This window comes from Saimiri boliviensis, chromosome 4, assembly GCF_048565385.1.
Source record: "Saimiri boliviensis isolate mSaiBol1 chromosome 4, mSaiBol1.pri, whole genome shotgun sequence".
NCBI classification, from domain to species: Eukaryota; Metazoa; Chordata; class Mammalia; order Primates; family Cebidae; genus Saimiri; species Saimiri boliviensis.
Window position 1 is genome coordinate 18,610,148 of NC_133452.1, and position 16,760 is coordinate 18,626,907.

At 40.5% G+C, this 16,760-nt stretch overlaps 1 protein-coding gene across 1 annotated transcript in view; it reads left to right on the forward strand.

Annotated features, from left to right (window-relative positions):
- RMND1 (required for meiotic nuclear division 1 homolog) overlaps nt 1-16,760 on the forward strand; it is a 48,638-nt gene that overhangs the window by 5,588 nt on the left and 26,290 nt on the right. The window contains exons 3-5 of the mRNA XM_039467452.2: nt 8,661-8,769; nt 11,429-11,504; nt 14,741-14,780. Coding sequence (XP_039323386.1) covers nt 8,661-8,769; nt 11,429-11,504; nt 14,741-14,780 — 225 coding nt within the window. The remainder of the gene's footprint in view (nt 1-8,660; nt 8,770-11,428; nt 11,505-14,740; nt 14,781-16,760) is intronic.

Sequence of the window (16,760 nt, forward strand, 5' to 3'; positions counted from 1 at the left end):
AGGCAATAAAACGTGAAAATATAGTTTATGAAAGATTTAGTTGTTGGTCTAAGGAAACTGAAAATGAGGACTAGTATTAAGTCTAGTCTAAGAAAGAGACTGTAATAAAAACCCATTAAAAAAAAAAACTAGAAATTCTTCATCAAATTAAAAAAAAAATTGTAATTGCAGACAAATCAGCCTTTTTTATCCTGTGGCAACTGTGTATAGGGTGGTGAAATGACATGCTAGGATAGACTCCAAAAGCAATGGGGGGATGGGGATTGTTTTTTTATACTCTTAAGGTGTAAGGGCGTATTTTTTTATTCATCTTTATGGGATTTCTAGGAATTTTTCTGCTACAATTTGCATTTCTTTAATAACAATTCAAGGGTGAAGTTAAACCCTTGGTAACCTTTGTATCTTGATAATACCTAGAACTGTGCCTTGTACTTAAATGTTTATTAAATTGCAAAGGATCAAAAAGAGGCAAGAGGATCTTTAACGTCCATAGTCATCAACATTAAAGATATTTAAAACTTGATGAAGACGTCTGAATCTATCAGAAAATGGGTTCGAATGTCAGTCTTGATGTCTCGATTCTGAAAAGTAGCCCCTGAGCCTGTTGAATTTGGGCTGTGTTTTTATTACTGTGCAGCTGACATCCCTTGGAAAGGTATACATTACCTTTACTCATCCTCAGATTCTGAGCTAGGAATTAACGCATGGTTTTTGTATTGGATTCTGGAATGGTTTCAGTTCTTGTATGGTGTCTGTGAACCCAAGATGTGAAAGATGGAAGTGTGGTGCAGGTACTGCTCCCCTTTCCTTTTGCTGGAGCCTTGCGGTAACCTGGGAAATTCAGTATTTAGGTGTCCGAGATGACAGTAAGTATAACAACCTGAATTCATGGCAGATCCAAAAAAAGAGAAAGCTCAACTCCTTTTGTTCTTTTGTTACATCTAGCAGCACAGTGTTTCTTAGGAAGAACCCGATAGGGTCAGAGAAGTCCCCAGACTGTTTCTTTGGGCCATCCTTAGACTTGGAAACAATGTTCCCAAATACCATGTCTTATTTTTCTTTACGATTTTTTTTTTTTCTACTTCTTCCAGGAAAGAATTTGAAGTAGCTTTTTAACATTCACCATAGTTTCAAATGAGATAACAAATACTTTACATACTAGTCAGAGCAAATTGTGGACATGAACAGAGATATGAATGTTATGAAGTACCTGAAATGAATAATGTAGTTGAACATTTTGTTTTGAGAAGCCCAGTAATTAAAAGAGGAAGTCCTCCTGGGATTTATTGTTTGTTGTTTATTGTTGTGGGGGAGACGCAGAATAAAAACAAAAATGTCTTAAGAGAAGTAACTTTTTCCAGCACTGAAATGAAGAAGTCAGTTATTTCCTGGGTCCTGTTATAGGAGACATTATGTAACATGATAGACAATGACCTCAGTTGGAGTTTGGCAAAAACAAGCCATATGCTCTCTTTCTGAAAGCACAGGAAAATAATAGAAAATCATATGTTTCTGGCTGGGCAGTGGCTCACGCCTGTAATCCCAAGAATTTGGGAGGCCAAGGCAGGCGGATTACATAGGTCAGGAGTTAGAAACCAGACTGGCCGATGTGGTGAAACCCTGACTCCGGAAAAATACAAAAATTAGCCAGGATTGGTGATGCGCACCTGTAATCCTAGCTGCTTGGGAGGCTGAGGCAGGAGAATTGTTTGAACCCAGGAAGCGGAGGTTGCAGTGAGCTGAAATCATGCCTACGCTGCAGCCTGGGTGACAGAACAAGACTTCCCACATCCCATTGGCTTATAGTTGCTAAAAGCAAGAGTGAGTGCAGTGGCTCTTGCCTATAATTTCAGTGCTTTAGGAGTCTGATGCAGGAGGACCACTTGAGGCCAGGAGTTGAAGACCAGCCTGGCAACATAGCAAGACTCCCATTTCTAAAAGACTTAAACTAGCCAGGCGTGGTGGTGTGCACCTGTAGCCCTAGCTACTCAAGAGGCTGAGGTGAGAGGATCACTTGAGCCCAGGGGTTCCAGTGAACCATGACAGCACCTCACTTCATCTAGCCTGGGCGACAGAGTGAGACCCTGTCACTAACAAATGAACAACAACAAAAAAAAAACAGTAATAGCAGTGCTTCTTGTTAACGTCCTGTCTTTGAAGAGAACAGCAGAGGATGAGAATGGTGGGTCTGAGTGGCAGGGAGCCTGACACCAGGGAGAGTGTTTTCAGGCTGATAGCACAGTGTATTACAAAAGCACTAGTGGATTGATAACCATTTTTTTGAAAAATGAAATAGAATAGAAACAGAATACAAGGCCGTGCATGGTGCTCAGGCCTTATTCCCCTCACTTTGGGAGGCTGAGGCAGGTGGATCACAAGGTCAAGAATTCAAGACCACCATGACCAACATGGTGAAACCCTGTCTCTACTAAACATACAAAATTAGTTAGGTATAGTGGCACACGTCTGTAATCCCAGCCACTTGGGGAGGCTGAGGCAGGAGAAGTGCTTGAACCCAAGAGGTGGAGGTTGCAGTAAGCCGAGATTGCCCCATTGCACTCCAGCCTGGACAAAAAAGAGTGAAACTGTCTCAAAAAAAAAAAAAAAAGAAAGTAACAGAATACATTGCTCATTAATAAGTTAAATACTGGTTTGTGACGCTTTTGTGGCAGTTATTGGTGTGTGAGCATATATTTGTATATGTACTATGTATAGTGATTTCTTATAGGTTATAGTCAAAAAAACTTACAAGATAAAGCATAATACTGGTCACGTAAATTTTATCTGTGTTTTTATAGCTTTCATCTCCAATCAGTACATTGCAGGAGAAAAGGCATTTTTCCTTAGTGTGATCTATCTACTCACAGTACTTCTGACACCAAATATGTAGGGGCCTTTTCCTCCTCACCCGAGCCGGTTCGCTAGTTCTCCAGACACTAACAAAGTGTCCTGCAATTCAGTTCAATTCCAGCATTAGTCAGTTAGTGCAGACCCCACAGTTAGTTAAGCTCAGCCCCGTAAGACTGCCCTCCCCATTGACACCTATGTTTCTGACCAACCAGCTCCATGACCACCACCCCCTCTTCAGGTTTGATGATTTGCTTGAATGGCCCACAGAACTCAGAGCATCACTTCATTTACTTTTACTGACTTTATGAAGTATACAAATGAACAGCCAAATGAAGAGGTGCATAGGGTGCAGTCTAGAAGGGCCTGGAACTCAGAAGCTTCTTTTCCTTGTAGAATCAGCACATGAATGCATTTATCAACCCAGGAATTCTCCAGACCCCATCGCTGAGGTGTTTTTATGGAGGTTTCATTGCGTAGCCATGATTGATGATTAACTCAGTCTCCAGCCCCTTGCCATTCACCAGAGGTTAAGGATGGGGCTGAAAGTTCTAAGCTTCTAAATCAAAGTTTGATCTTTCTGGTAACCACCCCCATCCTGAAGCTGTCCAGGAGCCCACTGAGAGTCACCTCATTAAAACAAAAGATGTTCCTAGCACTCGTGAAATTCCAAAGGATTGAGAAGCTCTGTGTTAGTAACTGACGGCAAAGATCAAATATTACAACCAAAAATGTCCCTGTCACTTAGAAAATTACAAAGGTTCTAGGAGTCTGTACTGAGAACCAAGGACAAAGACCAAATGTAAATTTATTATATCACTATAGAAGCAACATTGCTGTAATACACTAATTTTCTTCAGTAATACAGTGTAAATAAAAATACCATTTAAAAAAAAATGTTCTGATCAGAGCATGTGATGCTACTAAAATGAGAATCTCATGTAGATTTCTAGCCCCATCTGCTGGAACATGTCTTCTGTAGCCAGAAAAAAAAGCAAACATACTGAAATACAGTGGTTCGGGATTTTTGATTTTGGGGTTTTTTTAAAAAACATTTTGAAGTAGAAAAGGCCTAAATCTTATAACTATTATTGGTTGGTTTGGCATGTCTATTTAAGAGTGAGTTGTTGATCCCCATCCTGAAACCCAAAATACGCTTTATATGCATGTAAGTCATGCTGAATAAAGATTCACTATAAAAAGCCAGAAAAATATGTATAAAAAGGAAAGCTTCTCAGAAAGCAACAGCATTGTTAATAAGAAGAAGAAAAAAAAAAGCAGACAAGACATTCCATGGTTCTTTTTTCTTTTACCAAATAGGCTAAAATAAAAAAGAAAACAAAATGTCTAAAAAGTCAAGTTTATCTATTAATAGAAAAAGCCCACAACTGAAACAGACCCAGATCTAAGAAGTTTAAGGAGAATACAGAAGTAGTGTGGCAAACCATGTAAGCTGAGTGACACTGGATAGAAATTTTTTGCCAAGCTAAATGGGAGATGCCGGGAGAAGGAAAAGGGACAGTTGACAGTCTGGAAAACCTGCAGCAAAGATGCTTAGGATGGCTAAGTGAAAACAGATTGTGTTTAAAGATTTATTCATAATCTATTTGGAGCTTAGAATATATTTTCTCATAAAAATAGTGATTGAATGACTTGCCTTGTCTCATCCTTGAGACTTCAAAATAGTGTGCATTCTCAATTTGCCGTTAGTTTCTGAATATTCACGATTTGAAATACCAGATTGCCCAAAACTCAATTCTGAATATATTGTACCCTTTATTTTTTATCTCCCAAGTGGCAGTTTTTAAAATTGGTCTTTTACCTTGATTAAAATAACAGTGCCTGGCCAGGCATAGTGGCTCATGCCTGTAATCCTAGCACTTTGGGAGGCCAAGGTGAGCAGATCACCTGAGGTCATATGTTTGAGACCAGCCTGGCCAACATGGCAAAACCCCGTCTCTACTAAAAATACAAAAGTTCACCAGGCATGGTGGTGCATGCCTGTAATCTCAGCTGCCCTGGAGGCTGAGGCAGGAGGATTGCCTGAACCCAAGAGGTGGAGGCTGCAGTGAGCTGAGATTGCGCCACTGCTGTCCTACCTGGGTGACAGGGGAGACTTTATCTCAAAAAATAGTAAATAAAAAAATAGAATAAGATAATAGTGCCTGCCACCACCATCAAACAGACCTTGTACTCTAATGCCAAGCTGTATATGGGACAGTTGCTGGCATGCCTTCATTGGCACTATAAAATGTGGCCCAGAAGACAGGAGCTGAGAATAAGAAGTCTATGTTGGTTAGGAGTAACTTTGTCCTGGCTTTCTAGTATGAAGCTCTCAAATGTGGCTATGTGAATCCCGGTGGGATAATGGGCTCAGCTCTGTCTGCAAAATGCCATTGTGCAGAGAAGCACCCAATGGATAAGCTTTTTATGCTGTAAAATATAGTAGCTGAAATTAAATGCCACTTTTTCAGAGGTGAATTAATGGACAGCCTGATGAAATTCAAAGCTTTTTGATGTATAAAACGTGATAAATGGAACTATTCCATCAACAGGCAAAATATAACAACCTGTCTACGTGGATAGTATGTAATTTCTGCACAGGTCTCTGTTTAGTAAATATATCAGTGTGTATCAGTCTGGAATATTGTTCCAATAAAGCAACATAAAGTAAGTAAGTTTGTTTGTTTTTTGGGACGGTGTCTCACTATGTTACCCAGACTGGAATGCAGTGGTGTGATCTTGGCTCACTGCAACCTCTGCCTCCTGGGTTCAAGGGATTCTCCTGCCTCAGGCTCGCAAGTAGCTGGGATTACAGGCATGCCCCACCAAGCCCAGCTAATTTTTGTGTTTTTAGTGGAGCAAGGGTTTCACCATCTTGGCCAGGCCGGTCTCAAACTCCTGAGCTCAAGTGATCCACCCACCTAAGCCTCCCAAAGTGCTGGGATTACAGGTATAAGCCATTGTGCCTGGCCAAGATTTTTTGAGGGGGAAAAAGTAAAAGTAGTACACATACTTAGCGCAGATGGGCTTGGCCAGTAACACATGATGGTGAAGCAGATGTGAGACAGCAGGGAGAGGCAGAGACAGTGTGGGCTGGAGACCCTCGGCTCCTGCTCTAGTCCATTATTGCCAGACCTTCCACTCAGAAGGTGAAGATGATGGAAACCTGGATTTCGTGTGAAATCTCCGTTTATTGTTGACAAGTCAATTCGAATTTTAGAAATGTGATTAGGTCAGCTCTTGAGTTGGATGGTTCTCTGAGCTGCCAGTTTACAACTCTGATTCTAGCAAAAGCGACAGCCTCTGCCATTTTCAGTACATCTACGGGAAGATCCTTCAGTGGACTGGCTTGTGACCTCCTTACCTCCTTTGTGCTTCCTCCTCTTCCCACTTCACACCAAACTATGCACATCAGCTATAGCCATCATAGAAGTAATTCTGACATCTTAATGTGCTGTGATTTTACCTAGCAAGCTTGAGTTAATTTGTCAGGTCTTACAGAGTGGAGCCTGCCTGGTATCTCGCCTGATGCCCCTTGCTAGGATTCCTTTCTTTCAGCTAGCTGAATCTCATAGCACGTCAGCTCTTTTTAACACCATGGAGCCTTAAAAAGAACTAGTGCTCACAGGTCTAAACCTTAAGCACATAACCTCTTCCCTGTACTCTGGTAACTCCTGATACATTTGTATTTGTATATCCCTGTGTTCCTACTTTCTTTGTGACTATGGCAATTAGTTGCTTTGGAAGGAATTAGCAGTTATCCGCTCATAATGAGGGTACTACATCCACTTACCTCCGGATTCCCCAGTAATTTTAGCTTGTCTTTTATTTATTTTCTGATTGAATTAGTCTCATTTTGCTTATGAGTAGCTACTTTATTGATTTTGGATTTTTCAGCTTGCATGGATCCTCGGGTTGTCTGTTATTCCTCTACCTTTTTTTTTTTTTTTGAGATGGAATCTTGCTCTGTTGCCCAGACGGGAATGCAGTGGCATGATCTCAGCTCACTACAACCTCTGCCTCCCAGGTTCCAGTGATTCCCCTGCCTCAGCCTCCCAAGTAGCTGGGACTACAGGCGCACACCACCATACCACCGGCTAATTTTTGTGTTTTTTAGTAGAGACAGGGTTTCACTATATTGGCCAGGCTGGTCTCAAACTCCTGACCTCATGATCCGCCCACCTTGGCCTCCCGAAGTATTCCTCTGCTTTTAAACCACATATCAGAACTGTGGAACAGATTGAGGAAAGGCAAACAGGGTCAGGCCATTTCATGAGAAAGAGCCAGGGGTTACCAAATGGAGGTGGGAGAAAGGAATGAATTAATATATACTTATCCAGAATTTCATACTGGGAATGTAACAGAACGGGAAAGAATTGGGGAACTGAGATGAGTAAGTCCTAAGAATAAATGTTGATTTAGTGACTCATAACTTCTTTTGGCCAACTAGGATCTAACAACCATTGAACACTTGTATTAGCCACAGTCCTGAGCAGTTTATATTTATTAGCTTATTTGAACTTTACAACAACCCCATAAAGTAGGCATTCTCGTTATTCTGATATTCTTTTACAATTGTAACCAACTTCTGTGCCTAAAATCTTAACTCTTATGCCAGTAGCTTTCAAACTTCATCGACCACATCTCACAGTGAGAAATATGTTTACCATTTTACATACATAGCAACCTAGAGTAGACATACAAGTGCACGTAAGTGACAGAAAACTTTATAAAATAACATTTCCTGTGAATAATGTGCTGTCATATTTTCTATTTAGTTTGATTAAAAAGCTGTTTTGGGCCAACTAAACTGATACCAGAACTCACTACTGTGTTGTGACCTACAGTTTGAAAAAACACAGCTTTGAGTCATAGTGCTTATCATCTGTATATTGTATAGACACAACATGACTTTCCTCATGTGTACACAGGCAAGATGGGTCATGAACCAAAGTACTAACCAAAACCAAGACATATGCTGAGATTTACAAACCTTTTTGTTTAATGTTAACCAGAGTAAAAATGCTGTAATTCCTTTGGGGATGTAAAGGAATCTGCCTGTAGAAGAGTAGTTACAGATTAGAAAATGACCTCAAATACCAATGTTGCTTTGAAAAAGAGTCATGGAGCTGGCGCAGTGGCTCACGCCTGTAATCCCAACACTTCAGGAGGCTGAGGTGGATGGATCATGAGGTCAGGAGTTCGAGACCAGCCTGGCCAACATGATGAAACCGCGTCTCTACTAAAAATACAAATAATTACCTGGGCGTGGTGGCACGTGCCTGTAATACCAGCTACTCAGGAGGCTGAGGCAGGAAAATCGCTTGAACCTGGGAGGTGGAGGTTACAGGGGCCATGATTGCGCCACTGCACTCCAGCCAGGGTGACAGAGTGAGACTGTCTTTTTAAAAAAAAGGAAAAGAAGAGTCATGGAAACTCAGGTTTGTGAGAGACTTAACTATCATTCCATCCAGTCACCCATGCGATGCCCTAATCATCTCTGTATTTTTCATTTGGTCTGTGCTTGAGACACTACCAGTTGAGAATGGCTTCCCTTTCAGAATAATCCATTCCATCTTTTTGGCTGGTGGGAGGGAGGGAGCAAATCTTTTGAAGATTGAGCTGAAATTTGTCTCCCTATAACTTCGTTCTCTTCATCTTCATCCCATCCCTTCTATTGCCCTTTGAGGTGTTTGAGGAAAACTCTGGAGTTCTAGCTTTGCAGAATGGTGTCCCATAGGGCACCCAGCAGCCATCACGGATGCTTCAGCCCCTTGGTAACCTATGTTGTGCCCATCTCCCTGGAACAGGACCTAATGCACTGCACAGCCTTTGCAACGGCAGATGAGTATCATCTGGGAAATCTGTCTCAAGATCTGGCCTCCCATGGATATGTTGAAGTAACAAGCTTGCCTCGAGGTACTTCTTGAACCAGGGGCCAAGTATGTTAAAATGTATTGGATAATTTTCCTATGATACTATCTTAAGTATGTATTTGTTTGCAATACATTTTCTTTTGAAAGGATGACATCATAAAAGTGGGTGTTGAGTTTCTTCAGATGACAAAGATAAGAAAATAAAATGTGTTTACAGAGAACTTCTCATTAAAATCAGTATGATTTATTATCATTATTACTTGAGGTGGTCAGAGGTCACACTATTCATTTCTATCACATTAAGAAGTTATTTTAGTATTACAGGAGAATCATGAAGTTAATAGACATGGGGAGATCTGTTTAAAAAAGTTTACCAGCTCAATCTAATACTTTAAAACAATTAGTTAAAAGGTAAAATATGAAAATTAAGAAAATTAAAATGAAGTTAATTGAGGATTTTAGGGTGCTATCAGGAGGGATTCTTGAGAAATAGCTTGCTTTACATTAATTAAAAATAATATAGGCCTGGTGTGGTGGCTCAGGCCTGTAATCCCAGCACTTTGGGAGGCTGATGCTTGTGGATCACTTAAGGTCATGAGTTCGAGACCAGCCTGGCCAACATAGTGAAACCCCGTCTCTACTAAAAATGCAAATATTAGCTGGGCGTGGTGGTGTGTGCCTGTAATTCCAGCTATTCAGGAAGCTGAGACAGGAGAATCACTTGAACCTGAGAGGCGGAGGTTGCAGTAAGCCAAGATCACACCACTGCACTCCAGCCTGGGCAACAGAGAGAGACTCTGTCTCAAAAATAAGTTACTTAGAACATGTTGATGAAGAAACTTCTACAGTAAAACCCAGGATAGCCCAATACTCAGAATATGTATTAATTTACCTCAGAGTAGCAAAACTAGGTTGAAAGCCTTCCTATAGCAGAGGAAATTCTTAAAGAGTTAATACCATAGAAGATAGTTGAAGTATTGGGTTTTTTGGTCTTGAGAATCCAAACAGACTGTGTGATTAGGTGACAAAACAAGCATCATTGACTGAGAAGACAGAGCTATAACTGTAGCCCCTTAGGATGAAAATTTGCTTAAAGGTATTATTGGCTGACTCCAAAGGCTGCCAGCTGTGTGGTTGATGCATCTCAGGATTGGGGGCTTCACTGCCCTGGGTTGTTTCAGTCGATTTTATTTTGCTTTTGGATGCATTAGGCAAACTCTGTCCTATGTAGGATGTAGTAATCAACAATTTACCAAAAAGAAAAAATCAGAGTTTTGGTCTCTGTCTGAATTGCCCATCACCCAGCCTTTACCAGGAATTTCTGAAGCTTTGAAGATCCTTTGAAGATCTTAATCTACATTAAGAGATTACATATGACTTTTTGCAAGTTAATAATAGTGTATTTGGCTGGGCACAGTGGCTCATGCCTATAATCCCAGCACTTTGGGAGGCCGAGTTGGGCAGATCACAAGGTCAGGAGATTGAGACCATCCTGGCTAACATGGTGAAAGCCCATCTCTACTAAAAATACGAAAAAAAAAAAAAAATAGCCGGGCCTGGTGGCACACGCCTGTAGTTTCAGCTATTTGGGAGACTGAGGCATGAAAATCGTTTGAATCTAGGAGTTGAGGTTGTGGTGAGCCGAAATCACACCACTGCACTCCAGCCTGGGCGACAGAGCCAGACTCCATCTCAAAAAAAAAAAAAATAGTATGTTTATTTATTGATATGTTAACATATTGGTTATAATTTATATTATGGAATATATGCTTATGATAAATATCACTATAACTACTATGTAAAGCAACTTCTTATGATGAATGTTGGTATGTTAGTATATGTTTAACAATACTTAGGCCAGGCCCCCTGGCTCATGCCTGTAATGTACTTTGTGAGGCCAAGGCAGGCAGATGGCTTGAGCTCGGGAGTTCAAGACCAGCCTGAGCAATCTAGTGAGACCTCATCTCTACAAAACATAAACAAACTGCACATGCCTGTAGTCCAAGCTACTTGGGAGGGTAGGGGGAGCCTTGAGACCAGGAGGTTGAGGCTGCATTGAGCTGAGATCATGGCACTGCATTTCAGCCTTGGACATGGAGCAAGACCCTGTCTCAAACAAAATAAATAAATAAACTATTTTAAATAGTTGCAGGTGGCTGCAGTGGTAGCCCTTGAAGTGGTTAACCTTGAAATTAGACATGTTTTGAAATGGTCAGTATCATTATTTCTATGTATTTTCTATTGCCTTACTGTTTAAAATTCAGCAGAAGGAGTAGTTTTGGAATATTAAAATTGCATTATTAATAAAATAGTATTTAAAGGAAGAGAATATATTCTTCAAATTTTAAATTAATTTCATAGAAGTTTAATTCTTGAAGCTTACTTGTACCGAACCTAAGACTTTAATTATTATCTGGACTAGTGTTATTGAATCAAAATGGGTATGAATGAGCTCTGATAATAATATCACAGGTTGAATGTTTTATAAAAGTAATTGCATATCATTCTTTTGGTGTTCATATTTGCATTTTTATATATTAAATCCTTTCAGAGGCCTTAGTAAAAAGATAGTGATTGTGTTACAGAGCACTCCATGGCATATAAAGAAATGATCTTAAGTACTTTATTAAAGTGTTTATAGGTGATTCTTATAGCTTGTGTTACCTTGACAAGCTTTTATGTTCATTTATTTTAAATCACAGATGCAGCAAATATTTTGGTGATAGGTATAGAAAATTCTGCAAAAGAAGGTGATCCTGGAACAATATTCTTCTTCAGGTAAGAAAAGAAAGAAACCCCATTAGGTGGTGATGGGTTGGGGTCAAGTAAGTGTGGTCTTTAAAGGTGCAGGCATACCTTTCTTAACAGAGTATGTGTTCAAACTGTATTTGTGATTTAAGTTTATCATTTAATTCTTTTTAATCTAAGAGAGTTTGTCACTTTTAGGAATCCTCTGGTAAACTGTCTTATGAAGTAAAGAGTTTTTCAAACAAGTGAATGATCTTCCCTGGCATGTCTTTCTTTGTAAATACGGATTTTCATGGACTAAATTCCTGGAAAGCAGCAGATTTCCCATTCATCTTCAGTACCCCTGGTCAGACTCTTGCCCTATGGAAACTCTTGCTGGCTCTTCTCTCCATTTTCTTTCTTTTCTCCCTTCCCCTTTGGTAGCTCTTTAAAGTTTTAGCTTACCTCTCCAGAGGCTTTAGAGTAAGAGACTCATAAACACACTTGCAATCCTTTTATCCAAAGGCTGACTCAATACTAAGTATTCCACAGTAGCTGCCTGGGAATGATAATGATGATAGAACCATGTGAAATAATCTCATTTATCCTTACCACACTGGATGAAGGTCTGTTATTCCCATTTTGCAGCTGAGGAAACTGAGGGCCATAGGGACTAAGTGAATTACCCATAGTCATGAGACTAGTATGTGACAGAACAGAAACACATGTGGAACATCTGTGAGAATCCAAAGCTGAGTCAAGTTTTTGTGGTCATAATCTTTATAGTTGATGAGAAGTGGAAGTTCATTTTGCCATTCAATGCCTACCTTTCTTTTGACCCCATCTTTAAAGATAATCAAGATTCCAACATTTAATTCAAGTAGAATAATAGCATTCCTGTTGTTCCAGGTGAGGAATTTAGATATCTGAGGGCCTCTAGATCAGCACTGTTCAGTAGAAATATAATGCAAGCCTCATATGTACTGATACATCTTCCAGTAACCACATTTTAAATATTTTTTAAAAAGATAAAAATCATTTTGAACAAAACAAATAATGTTTCTTGAAATTAATTTTAACAGTGTATTTTATTCAACCCAGCCTACCTAAAATATCATTTCAACATGTTATTAATAATATTTCTTCACTCTCTGGCCGGGCGCGGTGGCTCACACCTATAATCCCAGCACTTTGGGAGGCTGAGGCGGGTGGATCACGAGGTCAAGAGTTCAAGACCATCGTGGTGGTGAAACCCCATCTCTACTAAACATACAAAAAAATTAGCCGAGTATGGTGGCACGCGCCTGTAGTCCCAGCTACTCGGGAGGCTGAGGCAGGAGAATTGCTTGAACCCAGGAGGCGGGGGTTGCGGTGAGCCGAGATCACACCATTGCACTCCAGCCTGGGTAACAAGAGCGAAACTCCGTCTCAAAAAAAAAAAAAAAAAAAAAAATTTCTTCACTCTCTGTGGTAAGTCTTTGAATTTTGCTATGTATTTTACACTTACAGGGCATCTCAGTTTGCACCAGGCATGTTTCGAGCACCCAATAGCCACATGTTTCTGAGTGGGGAAGGGGACTGAGTACCATGTTGCACAGCACAGCTCTGGATGGAGGAATACACAATTCACCAGGCCTCTCTTCTGCCTGGAAGGGATTCTCTGAACTGTTACTATGGCTGTGGCTTGAAATACCTCTTAAATCCATATCCGGAAACCTCTCCTGGCCTATTATAACAGCTTACTTATTGTCTCCCTGCCTTCCTGCTCACCCACCACCAGTCTGTCTGTTGTAAGCAGGGTCATTCTTCAGTGGGCATTTCTGACCGCTACACTCTCCTGCCTCAATTTCCATGGAATATAAACAAATTCTTTGTCACTGCATAAAGTTCCCTTAGGGATTGGCCCCTACTTGCCTCTTTAACCTGGTTGCCCGCTACTTGACCACATCTGCAGCCATGCATCTACTGGCTGTTTATTCTAAGATGCTGCTCTGCTCCCTCCCACCTCCGCCCTGAGCCTGTGTGTCTCCTCTGCTCTGCTGTTTTCTCGTTTGGCTACCTCTGCTAGTCCTTTGGCAGAAGGGTCCCTCTGGTATACATTCCGTAGTATACTCTGCATACTCCTACAGCACTGATCACACACTATTGTAATTGGTGGTCTAAGTGCCAGTCCCAGTCTTTTCTAGATTGAGGATAAGAATGCAGTCATACTCATCTTTCTATCACAGATACTGAGCGCGGACCCACACGTGCACTAAGCACTTTACTTTAGAGATGTTTAAAGAATGATGTGGGGTCGTTAATATTTTTACCTTTCTTCTATTTCCTCTTTTCCTTTCTCCAGTGCAGTAACCCTGAGCCATGACTCCTGTCTTCATTTATTACCTAAAATAGCTTCAACACATCAGACTTCAGAAATCAAAACAAGGGCATTTATTAGTGTTAGATCCTAAATAACGTCAAAGCTATAATCGGATTCAGAGGGCTTCCTATGGCTTCATTGTAGTTCCAAGCACTGTGAGCATGGATAGCATTATTCCATAGAGGCTTTTAACCATCTGACACTTAAATTAGTCCGACTAAAAGCATAACGCTTGGCCAGGTGCGGTGGCTCACACCTGTAATCCCAGCACTTTGGGAGGCAAGGTAGGTGGATTACCTGAGCTCAGGAGTTTGCCACCAGCCTGGGCAATATGGTGAAACCCCATCTCTACTAAAAAAATATAAAAAATTAGCTGGGTACAGTGGCATGCACCTATAGTCCCAGCTACTTGGGTGGCTGAAGCAGGAGGATTGCTTGAACCCAGGAGGCAGAGGTTGCAGTGAGCCAAGATTTTGTCACTGCACTCCAGCCTGGACAACACAGCAAGACTCCATCTCAAAAAAAAAAAAAAAAGCATAGCCCTTTATTCTTTGCCCATTAGTCTGCCTAATGAGAGCTAAGACAAGGTCTCGAAACTTCCTTACTCTGATTTCTATGGATCAGAATTGAACCAAGTGTGAAAGAGTCTACACACAAAGTTGTATGGTATTACAATAATAGCTATTTATTCTGAAAACCATGTGAGAAATCATAAATTTTTGGGAGGTCAGGTTTTATCAAGAATTTTATTTTAGCTCTTATTTTAGCAAGTTCACTTAAGGACCATAATGGTAAACTGGTAAGTACATCATATTTTGAAACATTACATCCTGTATACATTCTATAAGTTACATGGCTTTATACATGACCCTAAAGAATGTATTCTACCTGTATCTTAGTGGATTCTTTTATTTTTTTGAATCAGGGAAGGAGCTGCTGTGTTTTGGAATGTGAAGGACAAAACTGTAAGTGTAAATAAAAATGTGAAAGTATAAAAATTTAGTTTTGTGAGAATTGTTAATTAGCACTACTCAATAAACTGAAACATCAAAAGAGAAATTAGTAGGTAATGCACAACTTACTTGCTCTGCATTACGTGATATTTATCTTATCAGTTTTATCTTCCAAAATATATTGTATTTTGGGTTAAGAATTCCTGCATTTTCCTTTCTCTAGACACACAGTAATTTGTGGAGAATCAGAATCATCCTAACTCTCCTGCAGACAGAAGGAAGTACTGTAGACCTTGAATGCTGTACTATACAAAATGTATACACAGTTAATTGGATGCTGGTCGCATGGGGTGTTCTTTTCAATCAAGTTGTCTACAACTTACTACTCATGGGAAATAATTTTTTCAGTATCCAAATCAAGATTTGTTTAATACAAACTTTTTAGAGGCAAACTGGTAGTCTACGTTAAAGCTTTATATTTAACCCCAGCAATTTTACACCTAGAAATTTATCCAAAGGAAATAACCGTAACTATTCCTGATGATTTATGTACAAAAATGTTCATCAGAGCAATATTTATAATGGCAAAAATTAGAAATTACCAAAATACACAATAATAGTTTGTTAAATACATCCATATACTACAGATATACTATAGATCCCCTTAGAAATAATGTAAAAAATATCTATTTCTGGGAGATTACCTACGTATATAATACAGTTACATTAAAAGAGCAAATTACATGGCCAGGTGCAGTGGCCCACGCCTATATTCCCAGCACTTTAGGAGGCCAAGGCCAGCAGATCTTTTGAGGCCAGGAGTTCGATACCAGCCTGGCCAACACAGTGAACCCCATGTCTACTAAAAATACAAAAATTAGCTGGGCATAGTGGTGCATGTGTAATCCCAGCCAGTTGGGTGGCTGAGGCACAAGAATCACTTGAACTTCGGTGGCAGAGGTTGCAGTGAGCCAAGATCAGGCCACTGACTCCAGCCTGGGAGACTGAGAGATACTGTGTCTCAAAAAAAAAACCAGGTTACAAAATATAACCAATATAATCTCAGAACTGGTTAAAAAAAAAAAAAAACATGCCTTATACAATCCCAATTTTACTAAAAAGAAAACACACACAGTAGGGAGTGGGAAAGGGAACTTGGAGAAGAGAAAATACAAATGACCAATAAATATAAGAAAATACCAGCTGGCTATTTGAAGTTGCAAAGATGTGAAAAGCTGATAATACCCTATTTTCTTTTTTTTTTTGAGATGGAGTTTCGCTCTTGTTACCCAGGCTGGAGTGCAATGGCGCGATCTCGGCTCGCCACAACCTCCGCCTCCTGGGTTCAGGCAATTCTGCCTCAGCCTCCTGAGTAGCTGGCATTACAGGCACGCGCCACCATTCCCAGCTAATTTTTTTGTATTTTTAGTAGAGACGGGGTTTCACCATGTTGACCAGGATGGTCTCGATCTCTTGACCTCGTGATCCACCCGCCTCAGCCTCCCAAAGTGCTGGGATTACAGGCGTGAGCCACGGCACCTGACCCAATACCCCATTTTCTTAAGAGTAGTTTCATAAATGTTTAGATTCTACATTTGGAAAAACTATTTTGGAGAGCAGCCTAGCAGTACTGTAAGTGTGGGCCAGGTGTGGCGGCCACACCTGTAATCATACCAATTCAAGAGGCTGGAGTGGGAAGATCGCTTAAACCCAGGAGTTCCAGACCAGCCTGAACAACATAGTGAGATCTCATCTCTACAAAAAGTTTTTAGAAATTAGCCAGGGTTAGGGCCGGGCGCGGTGGCTCAAGCCTGTAATCCCAGCACTTTGGGAGGCCGAGGCGGGTGGATCACGAGGTTAAGAGATCGAGACCATCCTGGTCAACATGGTGAAACCCTGTCTCTACTAAAAATACAAAAAAATTAGCTGGGCGTGGTGGTGCGTGCCTGTAATCCCAGCTACTCAGGAGGCTGAGGCAGGAGAATTGCTTGA